The sequence below is a fragment of the Zootermopsis nevadensis genome, unplaced genomic scaffold (genome assembly GCF_977971745.1).
Source record: "Zootermopsis nevadensis isolate Lab colony 2312 unplaced genomic scaffold, Znev_1.0 Znev_ptg000050l, whole genome shotgun sequence".
NCBI lineage: Eukaryota > Metazoa > Arthropoda > Insecta > Blattodea > Termopsidae > Zootermopsis > Zootermopsis nevadensis.
The window spans coordinates 524497-541258 of NW_028259182.1; the positions used below are offsets into that span (position 1 = coordinate 524497).

Below are 16762 nucleotides of genomic sequence, written 5' to 3' on the forward strand. Positions count from 1 at the left end.
ATTTATTTAAATAAAAGCCAGTATATGAAGGGCTAAGTTAAATTACAGGAATTTTCTTGGAGGGACTAAGAAGATCTATAAATCTCGACAAACTGATCGACAGTCTATTGTCGAGTCGAAGTCTGAAGGTTTCTGACGATGGTGCGTTATAAGTAAAATTGTTCTTTTCGACTTTGTCCATCGTAGAATTTACAAAATTATAAAATTACAACGTTTCGGAATCTGTATTCTGCTTCCGAAAAGTTGTAGTTTTATAATTCAGACGATGGACAAGGCCACCCTCAGAAAAATTTCAGACAAGCCTACCTCCCTCTGGAAAATGACGGGAAATTTTTCAAGTCTGAATACCATTGTTTGTTTTCCGGATAATACATTTGAATATACTAAAATGAATCACGTGATCGTGTTGACATACGCACTCATTTTGTGGTTACTCACAACTACAGACTAAAATATCGCAGCTGCACCATTTCAGCCTGCAGTGAGAGCCTGTACATCAGGTGAAGTGTGTAATCTAATACTGCTGATTAAAAAAATTCCAAGTGTCCCGAAAAGATGCACACACATTCAAGAATCCATTGTTCCAACCGATCGTCTGCTATATGCAGATGAGGGCACGCAGTATCAACAAGACGGGGACACCCCACATTACCATTGTGATATCAGGGCCTATCATGACAACACTTCTCTGGACTATCAAAAAGGACACAGAGGATCTGTTTGGTACACCAATGATTACCAGATTTAATCCAACCTGACTTTTTCTTGTGCGGTGTACAACACAGAGCCAGCAGCAACACTGGTGGCCGCTGGCCAGTCGGTTAGTTGCTCGACGCTACCAGCTGCGCTACGAAGCTAGCGGTGGTCATTTTGAACACCTGCACCAGATTCGCTAATTCACTAAGTGCTAACGCTGACGTCAGAACTTACTTTTACATGTGGACTTCCGCTGGGATCTACGTGTTTAAACTCGTGAGCTTATAGCAGTGAGGCATTAATAATATAATATGACTGTAAGCCAAAATGCGGTCAGGTTTGAGTTTCTGCTCAATACTGTTGCTAATTCCGTAAGTGCCCCACTGATTCCTTGAGACATTCTAACACGACTTTTATACAAGTTGTCAAATAACAAACCAATTCCTCTAAAATACCCGTTACTAATAAAGTTCTTTGCAGCATGTTTAACTTATAATCGTCACCCAGTAGATTAACTGTTGGTTGTTCATTGCCCCTCATAAATTGTTTTCCAAAAAATCATTAGAAAAATACAAACTTTTAGCCATTCACAGACGCCGATGATAACAGAGCTTTGCTGCATTCACAGCTGAGCAGAAATACTAACAGCTTGCAAGGTCTTCACACTAACGGTCAGTCCCGAAACTTCAGAAAACATTCCAAAATTCCCTTCTTTCGACAGATATTTAATCATCGATTAACCAGACTTGCCTTATGAAGATTTCTTTATTTTTCTGAAAATTTAAAGTAAAGTTGTATACATGTCTAAGCTCCACACCATGAAGGCGAACAATGGGCGGGGTATATTAAAAGTTCCACGTACTTTAAATATCGATTATTAGGCGATGGTGAGAGGCCAGCAAAGTTATCGTGATAAGTCAACCTTCTGGTACAGGCCTACGTCTGTGACGATGAATACGTTTTACGAGCTGTTCCCCTGCAGCGGTCTTTGCAAATGCAATGCCGGAGTTATTCTGTGAAACTATCCGGTCCCTAGTTCATCGAATTTTCCGGCTGTATGGATCCCCAGAGCAGAATCAGAACACAATTTATTTCCAGAAAATCCTACTCACTTACAATTTGGTCATCAGATGAACGTTATTTCAATAGACAAGTTTGAATTTATGGTAAGATTTTCAAGATACTAAAATGATTTCAGGAGAACTTACCGGAACGCGAAGCTGACCACTCATCTCCGACAAACCTCGAAATTGAGAATGCGTGTAGCTTTACCGCCACCATCACGATTTATTCAGGGACAAATTTATTATTTTTTCTCTGCTAACTGCAAGCACGTTTTCATGGGGGCTGGCGTGGGTTAAAACCGGAATGCCTAGAAGCGGCAAGCCTACGGTACAGCGTCGCAGTTACAGGCAGCGCCACCCTCTCCAATGCTGCAGAGGTAGGCGCACAATTCTCCCCAGTCGACGTCCTCAGAATTGCCTCTAGTGCTGTCAGCGGCCATTGACAGCTTCTCGGCGTGGAAGGCCGGCTTCACCCGGCAAAGAGGACACCCGTACAGAGTGTACCCTTCTTGGTAGCAGAACGAGTCGCAGATGGCGGTCCAGTTCGCAGGCTTCGTCACCATGGCACTGCACACAGGAGGATTGCCAAATAATTACTTAAGTACAGGGCATCAGACGTTCTGAAACTTCCAGAACAGTCTCCGTCACTTGCAGTCACTTCTTCCAGATATTAAATTTGTGTGATGTTAAATAACACCACTGAACTGCATCGACTTTTAAATCTAACATTACCAAACGTTTCATTCACAGTTTTCACACAGGTTTACAGTTGATGTAACAGATTTCGTACTGACGATTATTCTTTTAAAACTTCTTTGTAACCGATACTTATTCCGTCGCTCCAAGATGAAAAATTCTGTTCTGCTGTTGTTTTGGCAACGATTACAAAATTTGGCATGCCTACAGCTCACATATTGTAACCAGGAACGTGGTTACAAATAAACCACGTCGTCGAGTACCAAATATCGGTGTTTGAATTTGCACCTTAGAAGACATGATGGAGTTATCTGACACTTTATCTCTCAATTAAACTGATCGTTATGTTGATTATTTGACTTAGTTAAGTCTCTTAATACAGGACGTGGTAACATGATTATGAAATGAGATTTTATGTTCTCACAGCATTTATTATGAAGATGGATATTTTCTGGGTTCTTGCACCCTGTAGTATGGTACAAATTTACCAACGTCTCAGAGGTACTTGCTGCCTTCATAATTAGGGTAATGAATACCTGATGAACGAGATAGCAAGCACCTTTGAAACGACAGTGAACTTTTATATTACACGGAGTGCAACCCCGAAGACAGCCAATTGATGATTATGAAATGGAAGACGTATGAAATTTTCTAAGACAGAATTTAAAATCTCAACATGTGACCAGAATCAAGTTAACGGTGACATTTAAATGTGAGAATGCTAATGAAGATCAGATGTAATAAGGAACTTGGCAGAACTTAAAAATACCTGACGAGTGACAACAAACACTCCAGGAAGTTGGCGTATAAGGAGCAGAGCTCACGTAGGCTCTGGATGGAGGAAAGAGGTCACCTTCAGGCTCTGTACGCTTTACCCCTGGGGAAAGTTATTCTGAACAGGAGGACGGGTGAGCCTGAAAACCGGTCTGGACTTAGTAGCGAAGAAATGAATTCTTGTCGAAAGCTGTCCCGAAGCCAGAACATTTAAAGTTTGATTCACAAGCGACATGCAGTACGCGATTGGTTATTTGCAACATCATGTCAACTTATGTTCACATTAAATAAATCAAACTGTTAGTTTATAAAAAAATGTCAGGGAGAGAAGTGGTAATTATATTTAAGTAATCGTAGCGGCGTGGATAGTTTTCTACGATTTAATATTTTGTAGTGTTTTTTTTTCTTCTGAAGGCGTAAATAGTACACACTGCGCTGACATCACAAAAAACCCATCTGGACCAGAACGTTCTAGTTAATGACAGTCGATATGTATCACTCAGAGATGCAACAAAGATGTTCGATCATCACTGTGAAGATTTCAAAAGTGACAACTCTGTAATTTTTGGTGTGAAATTCATGCCAATTCCTTAAAGCGACATCTATTGTGTAACGCCTGTAAATGATCCGTGGGAATAGATTTTCGGAAAATACAATCTTTGTATCATGGCGGTTGCAGAATAAATACGTCGACTTAACCAGGATGTTGTCACAGAGCTGACACACCTCATGACGTATCAGTATCAATTACATTAATTACTTCAAGAAGACTTTAAGACCAAACGACCATCATATTTGGGAACTAAAATTGTCTGAGATAAACTAACGTAATCTTTTATTAACAATTCAGAATATGCAAAGAACGAATTTGTGTATGTTGCCACCAGCTGCTTTGCCGTAAATCCTGACAAAGTGTACGTGGAAGTTCCCGAACATACCTCTCGACGTGACAGCCGCAGAGCGGATCACCGAGGTTGTTATGGCACAACACAGGGCAGACGGCAAGACGCGGTCCGTAAATATCCTTCTTTCGGGCAGTGGCGAGAGTGAATTGTCTCAGACGGGACCGGAGATCGAACCCCATGTCCTCGTTGCATAGCTCCCCGCAGGGGGCGCCTCCCAGCCCCGAGGTGCACAGGTCCGAGCACATCTGTTGTTTCATGACGTGCAGAGACTTGGTCTTGTTGGCGACCGTGAGCGGCGCCACCAGCATCAGCAAAATCAGCAGCATCGCTCTGCAACAGAACGATTGCATCCTGATCTATATTTTTCGACTTCCTTCTTCGGCTACAGTAAGGATCGAACGCAGTCACTTTCAAAACATTAATTTTCTTTAACCCTGCTATATTTAACCACCTAAAGCCAAGCGGTAGCTATACTAAGCGCTTTAACAACCACTAAGACTGCGTTTTGTTTTGTGTTTCACTGCAAACAACGATTATTTCCTTAAAAAGTGTTTCGTAATTTCTTTTTTTATATCTGCCGAATACATAATTTTGTAATTGTATTTGTCTACAGACCGCCACGGTGGTCTAGCGGTTAGAACGCTGGCCTTGTAATCCTGGGGTCCCGGGTTCGATTCCCGGCGGTACCCGAATTTATAACTTGTGTTGGGCAAGACCGTGGTCTAGGCAACACGGAGTTTTCCTCCGGGGGTTTCCCCGGTTTCTCCGTGGCATCCCATTCACACACAGAAGAAGGCAATGGCAAACCACTTCTGGATCATCTGCCAAGAACGTATATGAACAGGTCCCAGTCCGAGAAAAGGATGGAAGGATCCTGTTCATATGGACCTGTCGTCAGACAGAACACTAAAAAAAATTGTCTACGTCACTTGTAGTATTAAAATAATTAAATTAGAATAGGCCTAAATCTGCCATAAAAGTGCTGGTGGAAAAGTTGATCATGCTATTAGCAACTGGGCTAGAACAAGTGACTGAAATTGATGAAATTATGGAGACCAAGCAAGCTATCACACGAGTGGATAGCAAACAAGATGCACTTGAATGACTCCGGAGTGCAGAGTTAGTAGCGAGTGGCAGCCATATGCCGCACTGCGTGACAACCTTAACAAATGACTTTCAACGGACACTACTACTTAGCCTACTTCAGGCTTATCTAGAATCTCTTTTTGGTCTAACCTCACTTTGGACCATATATGACGTATAAACCGTAGTTGAAGGTATCTGGACACAAAACAGACCGTAACCTACGACAGATTAACTAACAAGAGCGTGGAGAAAGTTACATGGCGAGTAATATTACTGATTTTATTCTTCACTTACAATGTTTAAATAATTATAAATTAAGGACTTTGTCGGAAAAATTCCACTTGAAAGAATAAGGTGTAGCGGAGAGAAATATTAAGAAAATGTTGTTTGGATGTGAACTGGGCATCAGAAGAGGAACCAACGTAGGGCTTCTGTGGACAAAACGTCGGAAGCCATGTTTATAAAAAACAAAACATTTCCTAACATCTCCGAGAAAAAAGATGCACGTTTTCGCTTACCGTGCACCTTTGTAGGTGTGTTCTTGAAAACAGAGTTTATAGCTTCATATTTAGGTATTAAAATTCTGACTGTGCTATGTTTTACTTGGAAATCCGCCCTCAGCCCAAATGTTCAAGATGACATGGTTTGACTTGATTAATCGGCTACTGCATTTCATCGTCAAAGGGTTTGTTGTTAAGATTTGTGTCTTCTGGGTTGTTGCGCTGTGTAGTCTGGTCGATGTTAACCAACGTTTCAGAGGTCATACTGCCTCCGTCATCAGGGCGATGAGTATGAAGATTTCTGTCTTCTGGGTTGTTGCACCGTGTAGTATGGTCGATGTTAACCAACGTTTCAGAGGTCATACTGCCTCCATCATCAGGGCGATGAGTATGAAGATTTCTGTCTTCTGGGTTGTTGCGCTGTGTAGTCTGGTCGATGTTAACCAACGTTTCAGAGGTCATACTGCCTCCGTCATCAGAGTATGAAGATTTCTATCTTCTTGGGTGTTGCACCGTGTAGTATGGTCGATGTTAACCAACGTTTCAGAGGTCATACTGCCTCCGTCATCAGGGCGATGAATTCAGAACCCGGAAGACAGAAATCTTCATAGTCACCGCTGTGAAAACCTCAAATCATACGGTTTTCTTGTTGTCATACAGCCTATACAGAGATGTATTCACCCCTCGACACCAACACAGTAATAATGGGCTTACGCCACATTAGTCAGGATGAAATCATTGGCATTCTGCTCTGAGTCGAAAACAGTAATACTGTTTAATCGAAAAGGCATGTAAACAATTTCTGACTCTTATTCTGTTTGTTAAATATTACATTACTCAGACAAACAATGCTATATTATTTATTTATTATTATTATTAGTGTTCTGTCTGACGACAGGTCCATATGAACAGGATCCTTCGATCTTTTTCTCGGACTGGGACCTGTTCATATACGTTCTTGGCAGATGATCCAGAAGTGGTTTGCCATTGCCTTCTTCTGTGTGTGAATGGAGTAATTGTTGGGATGCCACGGAGGAAAACTCCGTGATGCCTAGACCACGGCCTTGCCCAATACAAGTTACAAATTCGGGCACCGCCGGGAATCGAACCCGAGACCCCAGGATTACAAGGCCAGCGTTCTAACCGCTAGACCACCGTGGCTATTAATGCTATATTACGTGTTAGAAACGTTTAGTGTGTTCAGCAAAGTATGGATTCCCTCTTTTCCTTACATCTGATGCAACACGGTAAAGCGTTTCTGTGTCATGGAAAAGGTTCACCAAACGAGGTACTGTCGATTCGTTTGGAACATGAAAATCGAGAAACGTATCCTTAAACTCATTCTGGCACGTTAAGTAGGTACGAGATGACAGGTAGTGTTCGACAATGAACACTCGTTGCACTTTTGAAAGGCATCCTTGCACTTCGACTGTTGAAAGATAAATGACGGACTGACTCGAGCAGGTTACAACATGACGCGACCTGCATAGGCTCTTGTATGGGCACAATGATATCGTGTATTTAAAAACGCAATCGAATAGTACTAAATTACAGCCATAAAAACGTTTTAATATTTGTTTCCTACGTTCACTCTATATATAGCATCCATTTATGTCAACTCGAGCCGGAAGTGTTAGGGATCTAATATTCTAATGACGTCATCAAACAGCGTTATCCTTAGCCGAGTCACATTTAAATGTTCATTCCTCAGGAATGATAAGAGTAAGGGTATTGTAACCTATATGTAAAATGACCAATAAATAAAGACCTTTAAGAATCTGTAATGTATTTTGTTGTAATTATAATTGTTTATACATTTATTGTAATTTTAATGAACCAATGTGTATAATTTTCAATGCATCTGGCGCGTTAAGCGCCCGCCTCTCGAAAACCGTAAGAGATAGATCTGGACATATTGCGTACGAAATGCATATTACCTCTTGAGCTTTTCATATCTGTTTTCAGATATTATATATCACAAATGGTTTAGGTTCTACAAACATTTATTTAGCGCAATCCACTCGCGTCATTTCTTTACTCGGCAACTTGAGTTCATTTTCTTCCCTACAGGAGGCAGAACAGTCGAAATTATCGAGAAAGAACGACAAGGACTCTAGTGCAACCGCTCCGAAGGAGCGCGTTGCTCTAGTCACTGAAAAAACGTGTGTCACTCTCTTCGAGACAGCCGATGAGAACCAGTTAAAAAAAACCTGTCCAAATCTGCAGTCTCCTCATCTTAAAAACGCGCATTTCAGTTTCAGACTTCTGTAATGCTTTTACAAACGTCCTTGAAGCCCCTGTAGAAATGTCAGACACGTGTGCCTACGTAAAGATCCTAAGTAGTATTAATATTTGAAATATACCAGTTATTCCCAGCTACGTCATTCGCCATCATACATACAAATCCGTCGATTCAAAGTAGTAAAATTAGACATCCATTGCACCAGATATTAGAGTAAAACATTGTAATTCTCCTATTTTATGGGACTTCTGGAAAGAGTCGTCTGGATACGACCCAGCGTCACCATTTTAGGGAGATTTAAAGTAACGCCAAGAGCAGCTAAGCAAACAAATTATGCAGAGGGTGCAGATATTAACACCCTCAGTCTCAAGTACTCCCGAGGGAGGTAGCTCCCCTCCACATTAACATGAAGATTATGGTCGAGTTGCAGCGTAATCGACTCCAGCTATAAATAATGTTCAGAACGCGATTTTAACACATCCGCAGCGGAATTCAACGGATTCCATATCACCATAACAACATCGTTTTCCTTCTTCTTCTCTTAAGCTTCATAAGACAAAATATGCTTCATTCTCTTGAGGCAAATTTTATAAATGATTTTTCGTAAACGGAATGGTGGAAAGTATATGAACTGACAGTATATCTGCTCGTCACAATTTCACTTTCTCTATTCTCACGATGTTTCAAGAATGCAAAGAATTTGGTAATAGGAACAAAGACTGGAGACTGTAAATAGATCTATTATGGCTCGCAACTGCACTGCACGATACAGCGGCTGTGATCACGTCCCCCAATCCGATTACATATGTTTTACGTCGTACAAAAAATTCCCATTTAATGGTTCGGTTGCATTATAAGACTGTATTGCAACATTCCTTGCTGTAGTGTTCGGGTACAGACAGTATTCATTTATTTCATGTATTTTAGGTACTGGATAAATATCAGGGATTCCAAAATTAGATAAATATTCATTTCACATATAACGCGGGTACTGCAGCTGTCCCCCGAAACCCGCGTTATATCGAGGTTCCACTGTAATTAAAAATCACTTACATAACCTATTCTGTACAACAGAGGCCTTGCGATGGGCCGATCCCTCGTCCAAAGAGTCTTACCAAATGTCGCCGTGGTAGAAGTTTATCGACATTTCAGAGGTCCTTGCTGCCTTCGTCATCAGGAAACCTTGGTGATGGAATCAGGAAGGAGCTCTGAAACGTCGGGAAACTTCTACCAAACTACACGGTGCAGCAATCCAGAAGACAGCCATCTTCTGTGTATTTTTCTGTATTTCCTCGACAGACCTCGTGTGCCAATATCCTACCTCCCTAACAAATGGACAATTCATCTTTAATTATCGTTTTATAACACATAATCGGGTCTTGAACAGAAAACATTATATTAGACGAGCTAATTGCGTGGGACAATTCGGATGGGGACAGAAACCCTCCACCCCCCCCTCGGGCCGGCCCACTTTCAGCAACCCGAAATGACGTAAAATCAATCTCGAGCCAGTTTGTATATATATGCACTGCACCCCTCTGCTACCGCCTGACGGAGCGGGGTTGCTTTTAATCAAAATTTTTTGGGAGGGGGTTGCAGGGTGCGGTGGTGAGATTCCATTGTTACTAGCACACCAGATGCTGCCAGTGACGTCAGTACAGACTGTTCACAAATAAACTGAAATCTTCTTCTCTCGTTAAGAAGCAAAACGTACCATGAGGTTCAAGTCTGTGATCAGAGCGCAGAATAATTGAAAACAAAATGTTCGTAAATCTTATAATCAAAAAGTAATAGGAGTGGAAATGTGTAATTCAGTGAAAACCACATATTTTCCAAAATCGATCCTTGCGATTTTACATTTCTCACTGGACTTCCTGTTAATTTGTTTCGGATACAAATCTATTCTCCCTGACGCAGAAGCAAATATATTTTAAAAGATAATAAAAGTTTTCATACCAACGCACACACTAAAATTATATTAATTTACATTTCATTAAATATTAATTTCACCCAAAAAAATAAAAGTTCTAGGCCTTAATGACATATGTATTTTATGAACTGTCCCAGGTTCCGTATAATGAACAATTTTTTCAGAAAACTTTAAACCTCAGCATCAACTACTTGTAAAATGCATATTAGCTCTGCCGGACCGACTTCAGGACGGAATTCGATAAAGAGTTTCGAAGTTGAAACGTCAGTGGGCAGATGCTACTTTCCACTTCAGCATTAATTTTAAAAAAAGCCTTATGTAAATTTCGCACGAAATCGGGCAGAGCGCGTGTCTGGTATTAACCTATTTGAACTTGACAGAAAATTACGCTTTTCTACAAATTGAAGAACATCAAAGCATCACGAATTTGTGCGGCCGTTACTGAAAGACCAGTTTTCGAAAAAGTGGATTAGTAGAGGATGATCTATGCCTTGACATCAGCCAATTATATTTCCTTTCGGGAGCAGATGATTATACTCCTATAAAGAACAACGTATACTTCTCAAAAGCAGCACGGTTAAAACACTTAAAAGCATCCGTATCGGATGATTGTCGTGTGTAGTAATAGTGCATATTTGAATATTCCCTATGAATTAGCAGTAATTCGCAGTTTCAACAGATTATGACAGCTGTAATGAAAACCCCATAAAATTAAATTTCTTTGACAGAATGGTTTTTGCTAAATATATATCCTACCTGGAGTCGATCTTGGGTCCTGTCCGTAGAAGGGCAGCTGCGGAAGAGATGTGATAGTCTGTCGCCCGTGGGCACTGATTTATCGGAAGAGATAAGAGAACGATTTACGTTCTCATGACAACAATCTCTCGTTCTGTTGTGAATCACTCTATGAGGGAGTTACCAGGGAACAGAACCATCTCGTTAGACATACAAATCGAAACGGTCGATCTTTGATTTTCTTCTGAACTTCGGTTAATTTTGTTATAAAAGTTGGATTAAAACGTAGACTATTATAACATAAGTCACAAGACAAACACTGTCTGCTTTCGTCTGCATTGTAAATTATATTTAAAATATTTAGCGTAGGATAGAAAAGAAATGAGTACTGATTTGGTGATAATGAGCTATTATAACAACGCATGTGAAATTCAATATGGCGTGACATTAAAATCATTAGGCGTACAAATGTATTTTAAAAAGAAATATGGAAGTCTTCTGGCTTGTTGATCCGTGTAGGCCGAGCTTTACAGACGTTTCAGAGATACTTACAGCCTTCACCATTAGGTAAGGTAATCACTGTCCTGTTGATGTACGCATTAAAAACCTCTGAAACGTTGGTAAATATCTTCCAAAAGACATCATTCTTCATACTCTCCGCCTCGAAAACCTAAAATTCCCGCCGTAAAACCCAAGGTTTATTTTTGGACAAATCAGAAATTTAAACTGCGCAGTGAGAAACCACAAACCTATCAATAAACTCTGTTATGAATCATGTCGTGTATGGAAAATATCAAAGTGCTGAATATTCGGTTATATTTCCAAAGAAAAACAGGACACACGAGTCTTTATTGGATATGAAGCCATCCTGATTATATCCCCAGCCGCGCAAAGTGGGATATTTTTGCCCTAAAGAACTCGAAGAGCCACTTATCTCACTCTTGCAGCACGCTTGTGCAGATCACGTGACGCGGACAGCAAAAATATCGCAACGTTGATGTGAATACTTCGGCAGTTAAATTCTGCGGCGTCCAGAGGCGTCTAAAAGTAAATTTAATTTCCTCACGATCGACTGATGTTACCCTTAAAACTTTGATATTGGTCCTTTAAAGAGGCGTATGTTTGGTTACCTAAAGTTTTAATTACCCCCCCCCCCCCCGGCCCCACACTCACAGACACAGACAAAGACACACGCATTCATAAAAATAGAAATTTCACGTAAAAAAGACTGTATCGTATGATTTTAATTGGCGATAATATGATGGTGTAATAATCGATTCTGTAAATGTTGGTAGCAACGGCTGATTAAATTACTCTGTACATTGTTCCTGGTCAGTATAAATAATAGGCATAAAGAATTTGTAAGACTATAAACAGAAGTACCAAGGGATAGGTCTATGTCAGAATAAATAACAAATCTCATTTATATAAATATGTATCTCCAACATCTGCATTAATAGTAACCTCCAATTCGTATTGGTCCTTCAAACGACATGTTTCTCTGTTCCTCGCTAATTTAATTTCACTCTAATCTACATTTCTTAACATTTTATATATTCTGTCAGAGAACATAAGAGACCAAGTTTGATATTTATATCAGTTAGCATTTATCTCCAGATGTTTAGAAAGAAAAGAAGATGGCAGATTTTAAACTGAATAATAACGTGGGTTCCTAGACCATCCTTGTTCGAGGGTTTCAGTTTCGCGGTTTTGCTTATTCGCGGAAAAATAAATGTGATAATATTTCAGCATCGCGGTGTAGGTCCCTCGTTTTGTCGCTGTCGCTTTGGCCCGCCCTCCTGTCTCAGCAGCTACGTAGATATAGTGACACACCGAGTGTATTTCCACTGTATTTTTCGCACTTCTTAGAACTGATTGCTGCCCTTGTGTTCGATCACCCTGACAGCACCAACAATGTTCTTGTATTATTTATTATTTATTTAGTGTGCTGTCTGACGACAGGTCCATATGAACAGGATCCTTCCATCCTTTTCTCGGACTGGGACCTGTTCATATACGTTCTTGGCAGATGATCCAGAAGTGGTTTGCCATTGCCTTCTTCTGTGTGTGAATGGAGTAATTGTTGGGATGCCACGGAGGAAAACTCCGTGTTGCTTAGACCACGGCCTTGCCCAACACAAGTTATAAGTTCGGGCACCGCCGGGAATCGAACCCGAGACCCCAGGATTACAAGGCCAGCGTTCTAACCGCTAGACCACCTCATCTTATTATTATTTAGTGTTCTGTCTTACGACAGGTCCATATGTACAGGATCCTTCCATCCTTTTCTCGGACTGGAACCTGTTCATATACGTTCTTGGCAGATGATCCAGAAGTGGTTTGCCATTTCCTTCTTCTGTGTTTGTGAATGGATGCCACGGAGAAACCGGGGAAGCCCCCGGAGGAAAACTCCGTGTTGCCTAGACCACGGCCTTGCCCAACACAAGTTATAAATTCGGACACGGCCGGAAATCGAACCCGAGACCCCAGGATTACAAGGCCAGCGTTCTAACCGATAGACCACCGTAGCTCCTATTCTTGTATTAATTATTATTAATTGTCATATTCAGTATCACGTTCTGTGTGTCTTTGTTCTTCTATGCCGTTCGCAACCACAGCAAAGGAGTGGATGTGCTGTACCTTCATTCTATACTTAACCTCAAATTGTTTACATGTAAAATACTTTTATTTCGTTCCTTAATATCTTCCCCCTGATCCGCTTAGATATAACCAATTTCACAGGCATTCTCCAACACAGTTTCTCTTACATGAAAAGGAATTAACTAAAGTTATTTTGTAGGATTTGAGGTTCTCACAAGCGGCGAATATGAAGACGACTGTCTTCTCTAAGTTGTAGCGCCGTGCAGAAGTTTGTAAACGTTTCAGAGGTCCTTGCTGTCTCCATCATTAGAGCCCTGGTGATGAAGGCAGTAAGAAACTTCAAAACGTCGGTAAACTACCATACTACACGGCGTTAAAACCCATAAAACAGCCACAATTTAACATTATTTTTGTTTGGTTACCATTCATATACTCGTTTCTGGGGTTTCTAAGTCAAGTGTTGCTAGCAATGCCACTCGATACCCGACTAACACATTTCAGAATCATAAAAGAAGTCTTAGGGCCAACAGTTTCAAGCATAATTATGCAAGCTTTCAAGGGTTCAAACCCCAAGCCTCGACCCTAGATTGTTGCACTTCAAAATATCAAGACCTCGATGCGGGTCGCTGGTTTCCCCTACATCCTGCTTCGCTAGCCACAATCCTTTCCCGCGCTAATCAGTCTCCTGCTCCGTCGTGGCAAACAACCCGCGTTCAAGAAAGGGAATGTCAGTTGTCCCTCAACTCGCGGCCTTGTGAATGTTTTCTGTGACCCGCGTAGATTTGCTGCAAAAAGATGTTATTCTCTGTAATGAAACGTAGTTATCTAAAATGCAAAAACAGTAACAAATCTTATTTACAACTGATTTTATTAAAGAATTTTAATACGTAATAAATGAACCTGCTTGTTACAAGAAGTTGACAATATATTTGTTAAATTGCCATGGCGTTTGAATAAGTTGTTCTCATTTATAACCTTGCAGCCTGGGAGTCCTTGAGCAAGGTTCAGAAAAACTTGGAAACTCGTATGCGTCCAACAAATCGTTTCTTTCTTTTATAAAAGAGTGATAGCAGTTCAAATTACGAGTATACTCACTGGAAGGAAATCTGTGAATTTTACTAATTAAGTCCACGGTGTACATACCTTACTGAGAAGATAAAAATTTCCCAGATAGAAAAGAATTCCCTGCTTTTACGGAACCCCAAGATGCATACAGTGTCCGCAAGTCTGTACCGCTAAACCCCATTCTAAGCCAGATAAATCCACTCTATACTCCATAACGTTAAGATCTATTTTAATATTAATCCCCCCCCCCCCAACTTGGATTTACCGAGTGGTGACTTTCCTTTAAGTTGTCCGATTCAAATTATGAATGAATTTCACATTTCTCATGTGCAGACCTGCATTTTCTTAAAGGCCTTGGCCTCACTCGTAGAATAAACTGTATTTACACTATCATCCAGTGTCGGGGTTTTGTTGTGACTGTCATGAAGGAAGCTTTTTGAGTTTCCATAATTCTGAAGTAAAGGCATGCACGTACAGGACAAATTTCACGGCGCTCCTAAGTCATCAGAAAGACTTTCAACGAGAAAAGTACTCTGAAGTTTAAGAATATCATACGGACAATTTTAACAGTCATTAAGCGGACTTGCTGGTAAGAACACCTAAAAATGAAACTATTCATTGTATTAAACCCGTATAGATATATTTATACAATCAGCGAATTGAAGAACAAAGTTGCTTGCATCTAAATTGCATTGAAATGTAACCTTGACAATGAAGTCAAGGGAATGCAGGTTCTGAGATCAACGTTTCCCTTCATGTTCAATGCTCCTGTCATGAAGGTTGTGAATAATCTACCGAAACAGACGCGTGTTTAAGTGGCAAGAGCCTTAAAACGAGGTTCACGTTTCTGTCTAGCTTACGCAATGCGATCTTCAAATTCTCGTATTTTCCTCGTTCCTCCAAGGCAGGTTAGCACAAATTTCGACTCGTATACATAGAATATATTTCTTGCTACAATAGATTCTGGATGCTGTCATACGGTTTATTACACCGACATTATGGGACAATTTGAGATATCGCATTCTCGTGGTCTACCTATTTAAAAATCTGTACTCCTCCCCCAATATTGTCAGGGTGATTAAGTCAAGAAGAGACCGCTGGGGAGACCTAGACGTAGATGGGAGGATAATCTCAGACGGGATCCATGGGAGATAGGAGTCGAAGGAGACTGGATTTTGCTGGCCCAGGACAGGGTCCGGTGGAGGGCTTTGGTTGATTCGGTGATGAACCTTCGGGTTCCGTAAGCCATCTGGTTGGTTGGGTCCACTATTTGGGAAGCCTGAGGGGAAGAGACCGCTGGGGAGACCTAAACGTAGATGGGAGGATAATCTCAGGCGGGATCTACGGGAGATAGGTGTTGGAGGAGACTGGGTTTTGTCGGCCCAGGACAGGGTCCGGTGGAGGGATTTAGTTAATTCGGTGATGAACCTTCGGGTTCGGTAAGCCATCTGGTTGGTTGGGTCCACTATTTGGGAAGCCTGAGGGGAAGAGACCTCTGGGGAGACCTAGACGTAGATGGGAGGATAATCTCAGGCGGGATCTATGGGAGATAGGAGTTGAAGGAGACTGGATTTTGTTGGCCTAGGACAGGGTCCGGTGGAGGGCTTTGGTTAATTCGGTGATGAACCTTCGGGTTCCGTAAGCCATCTGGTTGGTTGGGTTCATTATTTGGGAAGCCTGAGGGGAAGAGACCTCTGGGGAGACCTAGACGTAGATGGGAGGATAATCTCAGGCGGGATCTATGGGAGATAGGAGTTGAAGGAAACTGGATTTTGTTGGCCCTGGACAGGGACTGGTGGAGGGCTTTGGTTAATTCGGTGATGAACCTTCGGGTTCGGTAAGCCATCTTGTTAGTTAGTTATGGTCTACCTGTGCCACATTGAGTTTAATTTTAATAGTATCCACCTTCTAGATATTTTAAGTTACTTTGGAAAGGGATTTCTCCATTCACTATATGTGCAGACTAGTGAAACCTCCGTAGCCTGACAACATGAGGACAGCCAAGTTTCTTGTTTTGTAGTACGCTCTTCAAAACACTTGTGCCTTAAAATAATTAACCTGCCGGAGTTCGGACAGAGAGGAGACGGCGGACAATTTCAGCATCGATTGTAAAGCTGTTCAGTGAGTTGTTCATAACAAACAAAAAACAAAGAAACAATTCTTTTAAATTCTTATAATGATGTCACTAAAGTTTACAAATATTGTTGTAGTTGTGACTGCGTTTAAAACGAGATTTTAATGTTTAAAACACTTTTCTTACTTTAAATAGGTTATTTGACGCTGCTTATTCTGAGACGGTTAAAACGTGGATTGTGGTTTCTGGGTTGTGAGGCAGTGCCTTGAAGATGAAGATAATACGTTTCTCCGAAACACTGATAAACTGCCACTGCGTCATAACATATAAAGCCAAAATCCGTTGTTTACATTTCTAATTTGTTATCATTATGAACATAATACTTCCTTGCAGA

General features: G+C 41.0%; 2 protein-coding genes across 2 annotated transcripts in view; one reads left to right on the top strand and one right to left on the bottom strand.

Annotated features, from left to right (window-relative positions):
- Gad1 (glutamate decarboxylase) overlaps positions 1 to 16762 on the top strand; it is a 122484-nt gene that overhangs the window by 10619 nt on the left and 95103 nt on the right. The gene's annotated exons all lie outside the window — the stretch shown is intronic.
- On the bottom strand, positions 1964 to 10735 carry LOC110837039 (uncharacterized). The gene is made up of 3 exons (XM_087361092.1): positions 10650 to 10735; positions 4169 to 4465; positions 1964 to 2327 (listed from the first exon to the last, which is right to left on the bottom strand). Exons 2-3 carry the CDS (start codon positions 4459 to 4461, stop codon positions 2084 to 2086), a joined length of 537 nt encoding a protein of 178 aa, XP_087217218.1. The 5' UTR covers positions 4462 to 4465; positions 10650 to 10735; the 3' UTR covers positions 1964 to 2083.